Consider the following 15208-nt stretch of genomic DNA (forward strand, 5'->3'; position numbering starts at 1 on the left):
TGTCAGAATAAATTCCTAATAGTGGCAAAGTTGTAGGAAGAACATCTGCAAAAAACTTCAAAATCTGTACTGGTCACATATGGATTATTATGACAAAAGAAAATGTGCTTTGTCATAAATAAATTATTCTTTCAAGAGGTTTTTAATGACAAGTGTTTCTTACTGGTTGGTTTGCAGGGTATTTGTTTTCCTCCTTGTAGAGTGTGCATCCGTTCAAGAATAAACATGTTATTAAAATGCATGTTACAGTAACTGAAAATAAATCCTCCATGTAAATCTTAGCACATATGACTTAAAGCTGGATTAAGCACTTAATTGCATTGTGTGTTCATGCCATATGCATTTAAGAAAACTGCCTTTACTTGCCTGTACCCAACAATGAAAATTCTAGAACTTTGAAAAAGGGGTTCTAAATTAGAACATGCATTCCTTTAGGTTGTGGAAGCTTGCTTGCCATTTAACATTTCAACTCTAAGCAGTCAGTCACATTTCATTCAACATTCCAACAGCCTTAGCGATCAAACTTGTGAGTATATAACATGTACTTGACCTACGAAAGCAAAGCTTACCATTGGAAACAATGAGCAACGCTGGGATTACTGTAATCATATAAAACAGGGTAAAGGAACTTCCAAGTACAGTGTTTAGGTAATACATGCATTTAAATGAAAAACTTATTAAACAAATACTGGATTCCAAAAGCGTTTGACCTTACAATTTGATTAAGAGATTAGGAACTCTTTTCTCCGTTTTATTTATTTTAAATAAGATTTTCTTTTTGCACAGAACCCCGTCTCAGCTCGGCGATTCTTAGATTTCTTACCATAGAAATGTGCAGAGGCTCCAGCGTGGTCTGTGAGGAACATGTTATTGGTTTTCCCAATTGGATTATCAGTGGGGGAAACAGAATGCACTTGCAAGTCTTTCAATATTCCAGAACGCAGGAGGCAGGCACCGGGTACCATCTCCTCTGGAGCTGCCAAAGGAGAATATTTGCACATCATGAAGTGGTTGAGATATCTGCCATTAAGTGACACCTTAAACAGCATTGATTATAACCACACTGTAACAACACAATGCAGGATGGATTTTGCAATTACACCTGTACTCAAACAGTAATTACTCAACATGTAAATATAAGGAAGCAGCCCGTGCACGTCCAATATACTAAAGGCCCAAAGTTTAATAGTGACTTGGCATAAGTATCCTGTAGCATGCACTCTCTTCATGCAAATGGACATTACAGTCAGTGGTGTGGCGGTGTACTTTGCATGTCAAGCTGGCGTACCGGACCTGTTACTCGTGTGTATGGATTTGTGTTATGACCCCACTATGGCCTTGGTCCTTGGTTCTAGATGGATGGCATTTCTATGTTGGACATGGCTCGCTGGGATGTTGGCTTTGGTCCTTTTGAAAACATAATCCAACAGGTATGGCATCAATGTCTGGTTTCTGATAAAAAAAAAAAAAAACTGACTGTACAGAAAGCTACACAGTGGAAGAATTGTAATCCACCCAGATTTTAGAGAATAGTTGCCCATGGTTGTAGGACTGCAGCATTGTTGTTCATTTTGGGTATGACAGGTTTGGAGAGGCTGCTGCATCAGGGTGAAATGCTTCACTGACCAGAGACTTCATTTCACCACAAAGGGACTATATCAATTTTACTTTCAGGGGGTCCTTTTTGAGCCTATGTGAGCAGAAGTGCCCAATACTGCCTGAACAAAGCAAAGGAGGGAGAACACAATGCCAGGGCAATAGGATTCCTACGTCTGCTATATTGATATGAACAGTCAACATGTAAACATTTACTTAAATTACAATATATGACAATCTGCATTATCAGACGCATTGTCTCGCGGTTATGTAAATTGTTGTAAACCCACTGTTGAGACAGCTGTTGTGTTATTTATTGTTGAAATACACCATTACGATTTCATAAACAAGCATTGTCAGAAGATGGATCATCGTTTGCAATTGTATGTATTTATTTATTTATTTTATTGACTCGTGAATCCAAACCGGTGTCTATCATTCCTTCGAGTACGTTACCATAAAGGTTGTCATAATGAAAAGAAGAAAAAAAACCGCTCCTCCACACCTTACAATTCATTTCACGGGAAAGCAGCATATAAAATGGCTGTTGTAGTTACCTCCTTTCTTCATGTGCAAGTCTTCAAGGTTTATTTCATCACAGCTCCGAGCTCTAGTGAACCAATGACGAGGCTCGCCTGTCCAAACTCACCTGGGCCTGCATGCATCACCAGGTGTGGGCGCTGCATGTAGTCACGTGACTTACAAACACACCGGCGATAGTTGATATTATAACCTCCATTATTGTCTGTCAAAGTGAATATGCTTTGATGCGCAATGTATAGTTCAAATGTGTTGTTGTTTGTTTTTAAAATAATATTTACTGTGGAAAATACAGGTAAATTGTGATATTCAAAGAAGCTTTAAAAAAATAAAATAAAAAGATGTCTCAGTAGATTTGATAAATATTTAACATGTCTAAGAAAAGTATCAGTGAATACATCCAGCAGCGACGTACCACTACCTTGTGTGTTTATGGATAGTCCTGCCGGTATACATGCTTCATGGTAACAGGAAATAAAGGCTTTACATTGCATACCCAATATCCATTACAGTTAAAACAATACTAACCGCACTGAAGTGTTTGACGAGCTGATAAAACCCGATCATGTATTTTCAGTGTGTTACAGAACCTATAAATTGCTTTAATACATAAGCAGCTGGGGGACAATATGCCCTATAAATAATATGTGAAAAAACAAAAGCACTCCTTCAGTTCAATATATTGTACTATACATGTTCACAAGGCGTTATCTGCCCGTCCTAAAACTCTTCATATTTGTTATGAAATCAAAAGGTATAAACAGGATAATTAGGGGTTCCGTTATTGCATAATAATAATAATAATAATAATAATAATAATAATAATAATAATAATAATAATAATAATAATAATAAAGTGCTCAACAAGTTAACTCTGTTGAGACTCTGCTTTTAAAATGTGCATTTCTATACGCAAAACTACAATTTGTTCATACTTACTGTAGCTGTTAAGCGCACTCCCAAGTGCAGCGGCCTTAATTCAAATACTGTTTTTTCCCTACCGAATTAGCTTTGTCACTTAGCCCAGCAGCTGGCAGCGTTAAGCCAGCTTGCATTTTAATTTGGCCCCGAAGTTACTTATTTCATTATTGATCAAACATAATGCTGAATCAATGTTCATCTTGTTACCTGGGCCATTTCCATGTAATACAGTGATAGCGCTGACCGGAGTTACTCATTCCCTTTCCAAAGTGACTTTACCATAAAATCAATGCTTGTTTGTTACCGATACAGGGTGCGCTTCTATGGGGTAACAGGGAGAAAAACAGCAACACGTGAAAGAGATGTCGACAGAAATTATTGAGTTCATAGTTCAATAATAATAATAATAATAATAATAATAATAATAAACAATCCAGAGCTCCTACAATTCTGATTTCTTCGAAATATGATATTTAAAAAGCATTACTGTAGTCTCAAAAACAGAATAAAACCCAAATATGTTATTTAGTGTGAGATCTTCTTCTTGCTGATAGTGAATGCAATCTCGTATCGAAGCAAAGGACTGAATTATCCGGCTCTCGTTGACTCTGTTTACATTGATTAATGAACATGTCCCCGTGGCATTTGTCTGGTCTGAGAGGCAGCAGTGGAAAAACGGCTCTCCAAACGATAATGTTATTCTCGGGATCCTAACAGCAGCCCAGTGAAGATATTATGAAGGAGAGATCATTGTAAATAACAGTGAGATAATCACACCCACCGCCTCTAATAAAACACCGGCAACCCCCAGGATCGACAGGATAATATTTACCGAGGAGAAGCGAGGGAGGGCAGCTAAAGGAGCATTTAACACCGGGAGCCCTGACCTTCCCAATCAATTACTGCCCTTAACTCCCAGCAGCTCCTCAATTTAACCACGAATTCCCTCTTTATGGGCTCGTTTCTAACGTTCAGTCTTCTCGTTTACACTTTTGCCAAGCCAAGTGAGAAGAACTCCCCAAAGAAATGAATACACACTCGAGCAGAGCATTACGAAATAGCTAGCTCAATGTAGACAGGTACTGGCTAGTGCTTGTTAGGCTGCAAACACAGAACTGAATGCCATGAGGCTGACCCCATATCGTCCTCATTCACACATAGCCTAAGTAAATGTGTTGTTTTTTTTGGTTCTTTGTATGCATTGAAATGGGTCATGGTTAATTCAAATAAGTAGCCTAACCCTGTATGAATATCCAGACTTTCTATAATTCTCATAAACTATCCAGTCATTTTCTGAGCCACAGGACAGCAGCGTGGCGTAGTGGTTAAGGCTCTGGACTCTTGACTGGAGAGTTGTGGGTTCAATCCCTGGTAGGGGGACACTGCTGCTGTACCCTTGAGCAAGGTACTTTACCTAAATTGCTCCAGTAAAAACCCAACTGTATAAATGGGTAATTATATGTAAAAATAATGTGATATCTTGTAACAATTATAAGTCGCCCTGGATAAGGGCGTCTGCTAAGATATAAATAATAATAATAATATCCAGACTTTCTATAATTCTCATAAACTATCCAGTCATTTTCTGAGCCACAGACCGTCATGTATTCAGTGTGTAAACTACCTTACTTAAGTGATTATAAAACGTGCTAAAAAGGTATGCATTCTAAAGTAAAGGTTTGCAAAATAATTATTTTAAACTGTAAAACAAAAACAAAAACGTTATTGGCCATCTTTTGGATTTTAGCAAACGGCTGCGGCATGTGTGCACAAGCTACTTAAAGAGTAATCATAATACAAATTACATTACCTGTACTAATTACTTTGAAGAGCTTAAAGAATATCACTTCACCGTATTGAGAACAGCAACCCCACTGTTACCTGAAACCACGCCCCCGCCCCTGAGTGTTAACGCAATGACTGGCACAATGAATTACAATAACTATGTCAATGGCTGTATAACTGAAAGAAATAAGCGAGACGATTGACCTAACGGTATCTGTTGAATGTGATCTGATTTATTAATTAAATCGAATCCTTTTCCAAAAGATAAGAAACCATTTTGTTTTGTTGCTACTTCATATAAATATACAGGCACTTATCAAGACAAAGAGCATTATAACTCAGTCTAAATTAATTAATATGTTTTAAACATAACGTCAACAATGAGCCTCCTATAACCATCGCTTCCATTCATGAAAACGGTTTCTTTGTTTAATCTGTTATTAATACGCACGGTTGGTGTAGGCCCTCCTGTAATTAAGGCACATTCCCGTTTGCTCTATATGGTAAAATTAAACTTGAAATCTACCACACTTGCTTTTAAGCTCAAGTCACAAATAAAGTTATGTCAATTGTGATGCTATAAAAAGGTGTTTTCCTTGCTTATATAACGTATTCTGTAGCAAGAGAACAATACATCATGCCAGCGAGTCTTTAGGTTTGTCAAAACAAACTACAAAAACGGAAAACACAAACAAAAACACCAAAATACTGCAGGTTTTTATGAACGTCCCCTGCAAGAATTTGCAAGTAAAAGTTTGTTTATCAAAGCTGTTAAGAAAATGCTATCTCTCTCTCTCTCTCTCTCTCTCTCTCTCTCTCTCTCTCTCTCTCTCTCTCTCTCTCTCTCTCTCTCTCTCTCTCTCTCTCTGAACAGCAAGGGTCATTAATTGTGTTTTCTTTGCGAATCACATGTCACCGCGATTAACAGATTTTGATCAGAAGGCTCCTTTAAAATTGATTCCACATGTGATAAGGAATGTGCAACTTGTTATCTGTCGCCTTGGAATTGGGGGAAAAACTCCAAACGTGTAATTTGAAGACCCCTTTTTTCGATCCTTTGATCTTTTTTCTTTCCTCATTTAAATTAAGAATTGTTTCTGTGCGCAGTGTCTTGTGTATTGTGTGTGTGTGTGTGTGTGTATACATACATACACACACACACACACATACAATTCTATAGGGTTCATTCATGTTTATTTCAATGTTTATTGGGGGCAAGCCACTTTTTTTAATCCAATCCACATTTGTGATTCTGCGAATGCTACTTCAAAGGCCTCTTTTATCAAAGCAATGAGAACTAACCGTTAACATATTCCACGCGTTTCTTTGCTAATTGCCCATTGATGGATTTTTAATTTAGTGATTATTTATATAAAAAGTAGAAGTTATTTTTGTATATAGTCTGGACGATTGCTCCCAGGAAATGGTCACAACTAAGTAACTGGATAACTTTGCATAAATGAATAACCATTTGATAGCCTATTCAAATTAGCAAATCAGAAATATGGATAAAAACGTAAGTTGTTGTCATATCATTATTATTATTATTATTTATTTCTTATATCATCCCATGTATATCACGTGAGGCTAATTAAATTAAATGTAAAGAAAAAAATATAAATGAAAATAAAATAATTGTTGTTTTAATGTCTTTATATATATATATATATATATATATATATATATATATATATATATATATATATATATATATACACACACACACACACACACACACACGCACACACACACACACACACACACACACACTGTAGTGCGTGTGCCTCAACACTATAACCTCTTGGCTCGGATATTTTACAACAGTCAATATTTCACTGTATATAAAATGTATAAAATGCAGCTTTATTATTTAGCTGAAGTCTGAATGAACTGTCTTTTGTTGAAAGGGAGCCCGCTTTAAGATTTTATGGCACTGCCAGTTTGCCTAGCCTGTGAAAGTGTTAAGTTAGTGAATGTGTGTTTGATTGGGGTAATAAATCAGAGACAGAGCGGTGCCCCTGACAGGTCCCGGCGAAGAGACACGTGTCTATCCGGACTGTGAGCGCGGCTCAGCGGACACTCGCTTAAATATCCCGCCTGCCTTTTCACATTCAATTTACACATGTGGCCCGACCTGCTTCTGCTTCATTTTGTCATTTGTTCTTCAACTTGTTTTTCTGAACTTAATGATTCTCAACTAAATATGTGTTGTTGTTGTTTTTTTAAGCCTATTATTATTTTATTAGATATTTCAGTATAGTCTATAAATCCCTGTAAATCCCTAGACAACATTATATAGAAACTGTACCTTCTGTAGCTGGTTTAAGTCATTTGTATATTTTTCAAGAGGCAGAATGAAGCATCGGCTACAACAGCAAAAAACACATTTCAAATATGTTCATAATGAAGATTTGTATTTCAGTTAAATAATATCTGTGTGTGTGTGTGTGTGTGTGTGTGTGTGTGTTTGTGTGTGTGTGTGTGTGTGTGAGTGTGTGTGATCAATGTATCAAAACGATTACAGATTAAAGCACGGGGTTCTCAGAAACTGGATCAGATTAACTCTGAAGTGTATGCGAATTAATACCCTTGTCCATATTGTACACGATTTTATTATACGTCTTATACAGTATAAAGATGGGCTCTAATACGATGAGATAAGTCTTGCAGATTTTCATATATTGATTCAGGGAATTTCAATCGTGAAGAGTCTGCTTTATTTTAATCCGTATTTATTACAGCCAGGACTGAGTTTTTTTTTCAAATGTAACCACGCGGGCAATCTCTTTAATAGTCGAACACGTATTTTCTTGGAATCTAAGATTCTGTGTACATATACCAGGAAAGATTTCAATTTACACTAATTATTTTGTCTGTCCCTTTTAAAATTAAACAATGTAGGTTATTTTAAAAAGAGAATAAACAAGTATATTACAAATGCTATATTCTGGTATATCTGAAATAATTAGTTTAAAAAATAAGAATACAAAAAAAGGTTTTAAAGGGGGGTCATATTATACCCAGAATATAAATAAATATACTAAATATTTGAATGATATTCAAATATATGAAAAAGCAACACAATATACATTGTGTGGAATGTGGAATGGACAGAAAAGGCTTTTTGTTTCCGTGTTTCAATTAATTACTTACCCATAATATTTATATTTATAAATACAAACTAAATACATAAATTAAATTAAATAAAAACACCACCACAAGACCAGCCTGCTTCTCCCGTACCTTCTCTAATTGAAAACGGCGGTATACCGTCTTCCAGCGCGGCTCTGAATAAGCAAACGGATCATACATTTGCTAATTAGAGCTTTCTCACCAAGACATAAAGGTGTTAATGAGTTTAATTCCGAGCCCTGTCATTGTTCTTCTGCACATCGCTTATTACTAATGGGCCGGGGGTGCTGCTCTTGCGTCTCTTTTGTGCAGATTTTAATGTGCCTTTTTTTTCCCTACTGGCTTGATGTAGAATTGTGACCTGCAACTGTTTGAAGTCTCTTATTAAGAGAAAATTAACCCAGTGTTTAATGTAACTGTACACCACTTGTAGCATACACATGTAAACTAAGAAAAGCACACCCACCCACACAGAGTGTAAACTGTAAGATATTGCAGCTCAATTAAAACGATACATTTCTTAACCCTACAAATGCCCTCCCCCCCACACCCATGCACACACCTTTTTGATATTCCCCGCACAGCACGCATTGTGATCTGTTAATATAGCATGCATTCTCTGAGAAGGGTCCGATTAGTTTAGTGTTATTTAACATTTTCCAATATGCTGTAATAATAATGAAAATATAATAAAATCCATTAATAGTGCAGTCTATACTTTGAAAGTCCAAACACAATAGCAGACTACATTCGTCTGCAGTTTTTATTTTCAGCTGTAACTTTGTTGTATATTCAAACCTTTCCAATGTGTGTGCGAAGTTTACCGCAGAATACCGCTGATCGACAAATAAAAACAGCATTGTAAGGGAAGTAGGGCAGGGTTGGACGGTCCCAAACAAAACAATGGAAATGAGTGGCGATTGTTAAAATTAGATTTGAAAGCCACTCGAATAAAAGATCGCGACGTCAGAAAACAGATTTAGAAAAAGAAGAAAAAAAACTGACAAACTCAGAGGGAGCTGAGAGAGAGAGAGAGAGAGAGAGAGAGAGAGAGAGAGAGAGAGAGAGAGAGAGAGAGAGAGAGATTTAAGAAATGGGAGGGGCTTCTGAATGACTAGAAATGTCAATCAGAGCCAAGCGTCCCAATAATCTGAGGCAATCTGTAAGGACCTGACCTTAGTCCATTCAGATCGATAGGAAAGTGAGAGAGGAAAGCGCAGTCGGATCGTTTACACTGGCTCGCCGTGAGGAACCATATACTTCCCTTACAGTTTGTAATACTCACTTTAAAGTGGATACCGTAGTACTAAAAGGGCAATCTCTCTGCATTTTGTGATTAAGAGCCCTTTGCTACGACCATGTCTTTCCCGCAGCTGGGGTACCAGTATATCAGGCCAATATACCCATCGGATCGTCAGGGGATCAGCAGCGCACGAACCGGGGCAGAACTCACTCCGTCCGGGGCTCTTTCCAATGTTCTCTCCACCATGTACGGATCCCCCTTTGCAGCCGCTCAAGGATACGGAGCCTTTCTTCCTTATGCTAATGATATTTCAATTTTTCCACAACTGGTAAGAACTATTTATGATATATATATATATATATATATATATATATATATATATATATATATATATATATATATATATGTTTGTCTATTTTTAGTGTAACTGAATCAAACGCTTAGATCTCTTTAATGATTGCCTGTTGTAGAATTACATTGGCGTGCATGAATGTTACTTTTTTTTTTTTTTTTTTTTTTTTTTTTACAAGACGTAGTCGGTAGTTTCTTCTAAGAGATCTTTGAGTTCATTTTATGATTAAAGATTACATGGCTGCCTAACTAACGAGAACGGCCTTTGAAGTGATACATTTACTAATTCATAATCTGTCAACGTGAAAGAAATGTGAAAACGCAGTGAAATTACTCAGTAACAGCAGGGGAGTACAGTTTGAGGACACATTCGACGCTTTTTTTTTTTTTTTTTTTTTTAAGTTGTTTTAGTTTAGTTGCTTCTGCAGTTCAAAGTAGAGGGTTTTTGAAACTCCGAATTGTAAAAGTAATGAACGGTTCCGTTTCATTTCAAGCGTTTGCATGAACTGTCACAACGCCCAAGAATCCAGGATTTTTCTAAATGTTTTTCAAAATGTTTTTTTAAGGAAAGCAGTTAAGCTTCTGAAGTGCAAAAAGTTTGGGAAGGCGATATAGCCCGGAACAGTGTTTAGAATATCACAACATCCCAAAGTGGTACAGTCCAAACAGAGTGCGTAATAGTCTCAGGATACAACAAATAAATAAATAAATAAAGCTATTCATAAAATGTGTTTGGTATGCATATTTGTTTATGTTATTGTTTACACCAATTCACAAGACTTTCCCTTCCCGTCTCAGCATGTGCCTCAATAAAACAACAGCTATACGTTTGCAGGATTTATTTAACATATATTGTATTTTTGTCGTGGGCTGATATATACTCTAGAGAACGACTACATATATTTTAAACCTTTTTTTTTTTTAATTGTCTTGACTTTTTTTTTTGAGTTATTCTTATGTTACGTCATTTATTTTACAGGGTGCTCAGTATGAACTGAAAGACAGCCCCGGGGTTCAGCACACGGGATACCCGCACCCTCATGCCGCTTTTTACCCCTATGGCCAGTACCAGTTTGGTGACCCCTCCAGACCTAAAAATGCGACTAGGGAGAGTACCAGCACCTTAAAGGCCTGGCTCGGCGAGCACCGGAAAAACCCTTACCCCACCAAAGGGGAGAAGATCATGCTGGCCATCATCACCAAAATGACTCTGACCCAAGTGTCCACCTGGTTCGCCAACGCCAGGAGGAGGCTGAAAAAGGAAAACAAAATGACCTGGGCTCCGAGAAGCCGGACCGACGAGGAGGGTAACGTTTATGGCAGCGATCACGAAGAAGAGGGGGACAAGAGGGACGATGAAGAAGAAATCGATTTGGAAAATATTGACACAGAAAATATCGAAAGCAAGGACGATCTGGATGACCAGGAAGATCCAGACCTGCACCCAGACTTAAAGCTGGACGGGAGGAGTGACTCGGAGATTTCAGACGGCTATGAGGACTTACATGGGCACGACGAGAGGTTTTTAAAATCTGTTGTTGTTAAAGAAAGCAGAGACGTTGATGGAGACAGCAAGGAGGATCACCACCACGCGTTAGAAATCAAAGCAACACAATCCAACGGTGAACAACTCAAAATCAACCCCGTCTCTATTAATTCACCGCCTTCAGAAAACAACGCGGCCACTGTTCAGAAACCAAAAATATGGTCTTTGGCAGAGACCGCCACTACTCCGGACAATCCTAGAAAGTCACCCCAAATGACCGGCCCAGCTGCCGGGCCTGTAGCACAGACGCTCCTCGCCTCTCACAGACTGATCTCCTGTCCTGTTGGGAAACTTCAGGGCTGGACAAACAGAGCTTTTTCTGCCCATCAACTAGCTTTAATAAACTCAAACCATTACTTAGGACTGTCCACAGCGAACCAGGCTACAACAAACGCGGGGATTGCGGCGTACAAGCAGCTCCAGGAAGAGCAGACTCACAGTACAGACTCCTCAGTAACAGGTACTCGTCAAATTGTTTTAAACAATTCACAAAACAACGCACGCAAAACAATAAAATAAAATAAATCTGCATTTGAGTAGCTTATATATTGGAATACAACTCCACAGCAATTATATGTGACCTCTTCCATATATATATATATATATATATATATATATATATATATATATATATATATATATATATATATATATATATATATATATATATATATATATATATAATTTTAAAATATATTCCACACATATTTTTTTCTTCTTTTTTTTTAAAAAAACTAGTAACCTGGTCATTTATGTAATGTGCCGTTTCTCATAAAGCAAGACTGAGAATGAGGCCTCTATGGGATTTGGTGTTGTTGGAAAAAATAGCAGGTTTCATTCATATTTAAGAAAAGAAAACTTTGAAAAAAGAACTTTTTAAATATATTTTTTCAATACTTGGAGGGAATTGCCTATCATAATTTATTGTAGCCTATACTATATTTTGTTTTGAGTACGCGTAACAGTTTGATGTAACAAGATAGTTCTGAATTATCACCAGTTGTCCAACTGAAAAAACTTTTAAATGTGACTCATACACAGCTGGTAGGCTATACAGTTTTCAGATTATGAAAATATATTTCGAAAGTACATGCAAAATCTGCCGGTGGATGTTGCATGAACCATTTCTAAATTCTTATGTTGATTTCTATGTACAATGTGTTGGTGTATATATTAAATAAAATACAAATGGTATTGTTACACAGTTTGAGATATCCCCTGCCTTTTAATTTTGAATTACAATTACTTAAATGATGTGAAACATATGTATTTAAATAATGCATGATTTTATTGTTTGTGTAGAACAATTGTTTTGTTTAATTTTAGTTAAAATAATTCTCCAGTTGGACTAACATTGTGTTTTTCTTATTTTAGACAGATGCAGTGTTTTGGAAGAAGAAAATAAATTATTAAAAACAGCGTTCCACCCCGTTCAGAGACGGTAAGCGTTTTATTATTACACTTCTTAGGCATTTCATTGATGTTTTTAGTTTAAATTTTGTTCTGTATTTTAGTATAAGAGACAAATAACCGAAAGGGAAACGCATTTATAAAGTTCTTGATACAAAGCATGAACTATGTTACCGTGCTGTAACAGTGACTGCATTGATTATAGCTGCGTTTTACTGGCCTATATTATTGTGTATCAGATGTATCTAATGCTATATTTGTGTGAGTCTGTTTCGTTTTACTATTGGTCTGTGATTACATGTATAAATGCAGCTTGACTGAGTAAATACACTTGATGTTATATATATATATATATATATATATATATATATATATATATATATATATATATATATATATATATATATATATATATACATATATACACACACACACAAAAGTACCGCAAAGCACTGTACAGTATATATTATAGGGTATACATATATTGTGTTTTTGTTTTTTTTGCAGACCTCAAAACCAACTTGAAGCCGCGATGGTTCTATCTGCGCTCTCTTCATCATAGCCGTCTTTTTATATATTTTATTTTCTTGTTGTAAAAGGAATGTAAAATAAAAATTAAAAAAAAAAAAAATCATAATTCTCTGTAGACATATCCTGTAAGCATGTCATGTGCAAAACTGCTAATGTAATATTGTATGAAATAGTAGAGTTTGTGAGTGTGTTTTTTTTTTTTTTTTTAGTTTGTTATTTTGTTTGTTTTTTTATAAGTTCAGTGAGAATTAGGTGTCTAAAGTGTTTGTATATAAAGAAAATGTACATACGTGTGAACCAAATTGTACAAGAAAGGATATATTTTGGCTAATAAATGAAATGTTGCAACTTTATCCGGGCTTTTCCGTTTTGTGGAAGTGGTTGGGTAGAAATGTACTTTGAAAGTCATTTCACAAACCTTTTAAAAGCGAATAACATTTCAATACATGTGTAGACTACTTTTTCATTTCTTCCCAGTAATATTTATTGGAAACGTGCAACAGTTTTGAACATTAACTAAACCACGTTTTATTATTATTATTATTATTATTATTATTATTATTATTATTATTATTATTATTATTATTGAATGATAATTACACAATCATTATACGGTTTGTGATGCGCGTATAGTCTAAAATGTACAATGGCAAATAGATGTAATGCATTAAGAAGAAAATATCGTTGTCGAACCACTGAAGTAAAAATACACGCAATTCGACTCAAAACACCATTTTAAACTGAGGAGAAAAACGGGAAATGTGATCCAAAGGTAAAACATGATGGGTTCGCAGATATTTCGTTTCATACACAAACACATCCCGTACACAAATCTGAAGATATGCAGCACGTTTTAAGATAACATTGCATATACTTTTTTCCCATTTCTATGTAAAATGATTTATTAGGCGTGTTTATTCCATCAAATGCTACTTGCATTTTTTAAGAACGCGTTGGGTAAAAGTTTCGGTAGTTAGACGACTGTCTCCCTCTGCTGGTTGAATCGCCTCATTAATATACTGTCATAGAACACATTTCAGGGAATTAATCGGAGCAAAACACTGTTAAATTAATATCAAACTTGTGTATTAATCAGTGTGTGGCAAAAAAAAAAGTCAGCTTTTGTGATTTTGTTTTAGTGTTAAACGTTACCCAGTAGAAAAGGTATTTGAACAGCTGTGTAAATGTTCATGCAACCACATCAAAAATATGGATTTTAAACAACGCACTTTAGCTTTGTAAATATAGGTTAGTGCATGCAGGTCTCGCTTGGTCAGAATAATTTGTAACGCGTTCTTATAAAAAAACACACACTCTGCCATTGCCGACATATAAAACAAGTTATATATATATATATATATATATATATATATATATATATATATATATATATATATATATATATATATATATATATATATATATATATATATATATATAGGCCTGTACATTCAAATTAAAGTTATATATTGACGGGATCGCTTTGCTATTTTACGTTTGTAAAATGCGTGTTCTATTATTATTATTATTATTATTATTATTATTATTATTATTATTATTATTATTATTATTGTTATTATTATTATTTTATAACCTGTTGTGACCCTTCAAAAACACGTTTCAGTAAAAATAGGTGGAAGTAGTATTTTTTAAAACGATTATTACTATTTTTCTAATACAGCATATTTTATTTGGATAAAACAGTGAGCCGTGGTGTTTAAGTTTTACTTTTCGGATTTTTTTTTTCTTTTTTTCTTAGAGCTTTTAGAACCTTTAGGCAGCTGAATGTCGTCGCGCAGTCCCCGTGCTCATTAGGGAAACGGAAGGAGACAGTATCCACAGTTACCCGTGTTTCTGACACAGTTCAAACTCCGCAATTAAATTGAAACCGTTGCAACAGCAGCTGCACGAGGGGAAATCCATTCTGCCAATGACTCTTCCGTTATGAATACACTTTCTAAATAGTCTAACACGGCATTTGTGTGTACAGTAATCGATATACCAACCTTCTCTCCCTTTCACCAAAAATGAAAAGTTTTACGAAGTAAAATCCAACTCGGAAAAGTTAACTATTTTATAACTATTAGAAATATACGTATTTGTGTATGTATATCAAACTAACATCAGGAGGCCTCGCGGTTAATTAGTAGTCT

General features: G+C 35.6%; 1 protein-coding gene and 1 long non-coding RNA gene across 2 annotated transcripts in view; one reads left to right on the forward strand and one right to left on the reverse strand.

The window, feature by feature from the left end:
- Positions 1–2372, reverse strand: part of LOC131698783 (uncharacterized) — a 101825-nt gene extending 99453 nt beyond the window's left edge. The window contains exons 1-2 of the long non-coding RNA XR_009307809.1: positions 2154–2372; positions 824–976 (exon numbers count right to left, since the gene is read on the reverse strand). This is a non-coding gene — a long non-coding RNA (uncharacterized LOC131698783). The remainder of the gene's footprint in view (positions 1–823; positions 977–2153) is intronic.
- Positions 2373–9109: 6737 nt separating this feature from the next.
- On the forward strand, positions 9110–13408 carry LOC117424417 (iroquois-class homeodomain protein irx-3). Its single transcript, XM_034040732.3, has 4 exons — positions 9110–9545; positions 10548–11574; positions 12489–12555; positions 13032–13408. Exons 1-4 carry the CDS (start codon positions 9333–9335, stop codon positions 13084–13086), a joined length of 1362 nt encoding a protein of 453 aa, XP_033896623.3. The 5' UTR covers positions 9110–9332; the 3' UTR covers positions 13087–13408.
- Positions 13409–15208: the final 1800 nt, after the last annotated feature.

This window comes from Acipenser ruthenus, chromosome 19 (assembly GCF_902713425.1).
Source record: "Acipenser ruthenus chromosome 19, fAciRut3.2 maternal haplotype, whole genome shotgun sequence".
NCBI lineage: Eukaryota > Metazoa > Chordata > Actinopteri > Acipenseriformes > Acipenseridae > Acipenser > Acipenser ruthenus.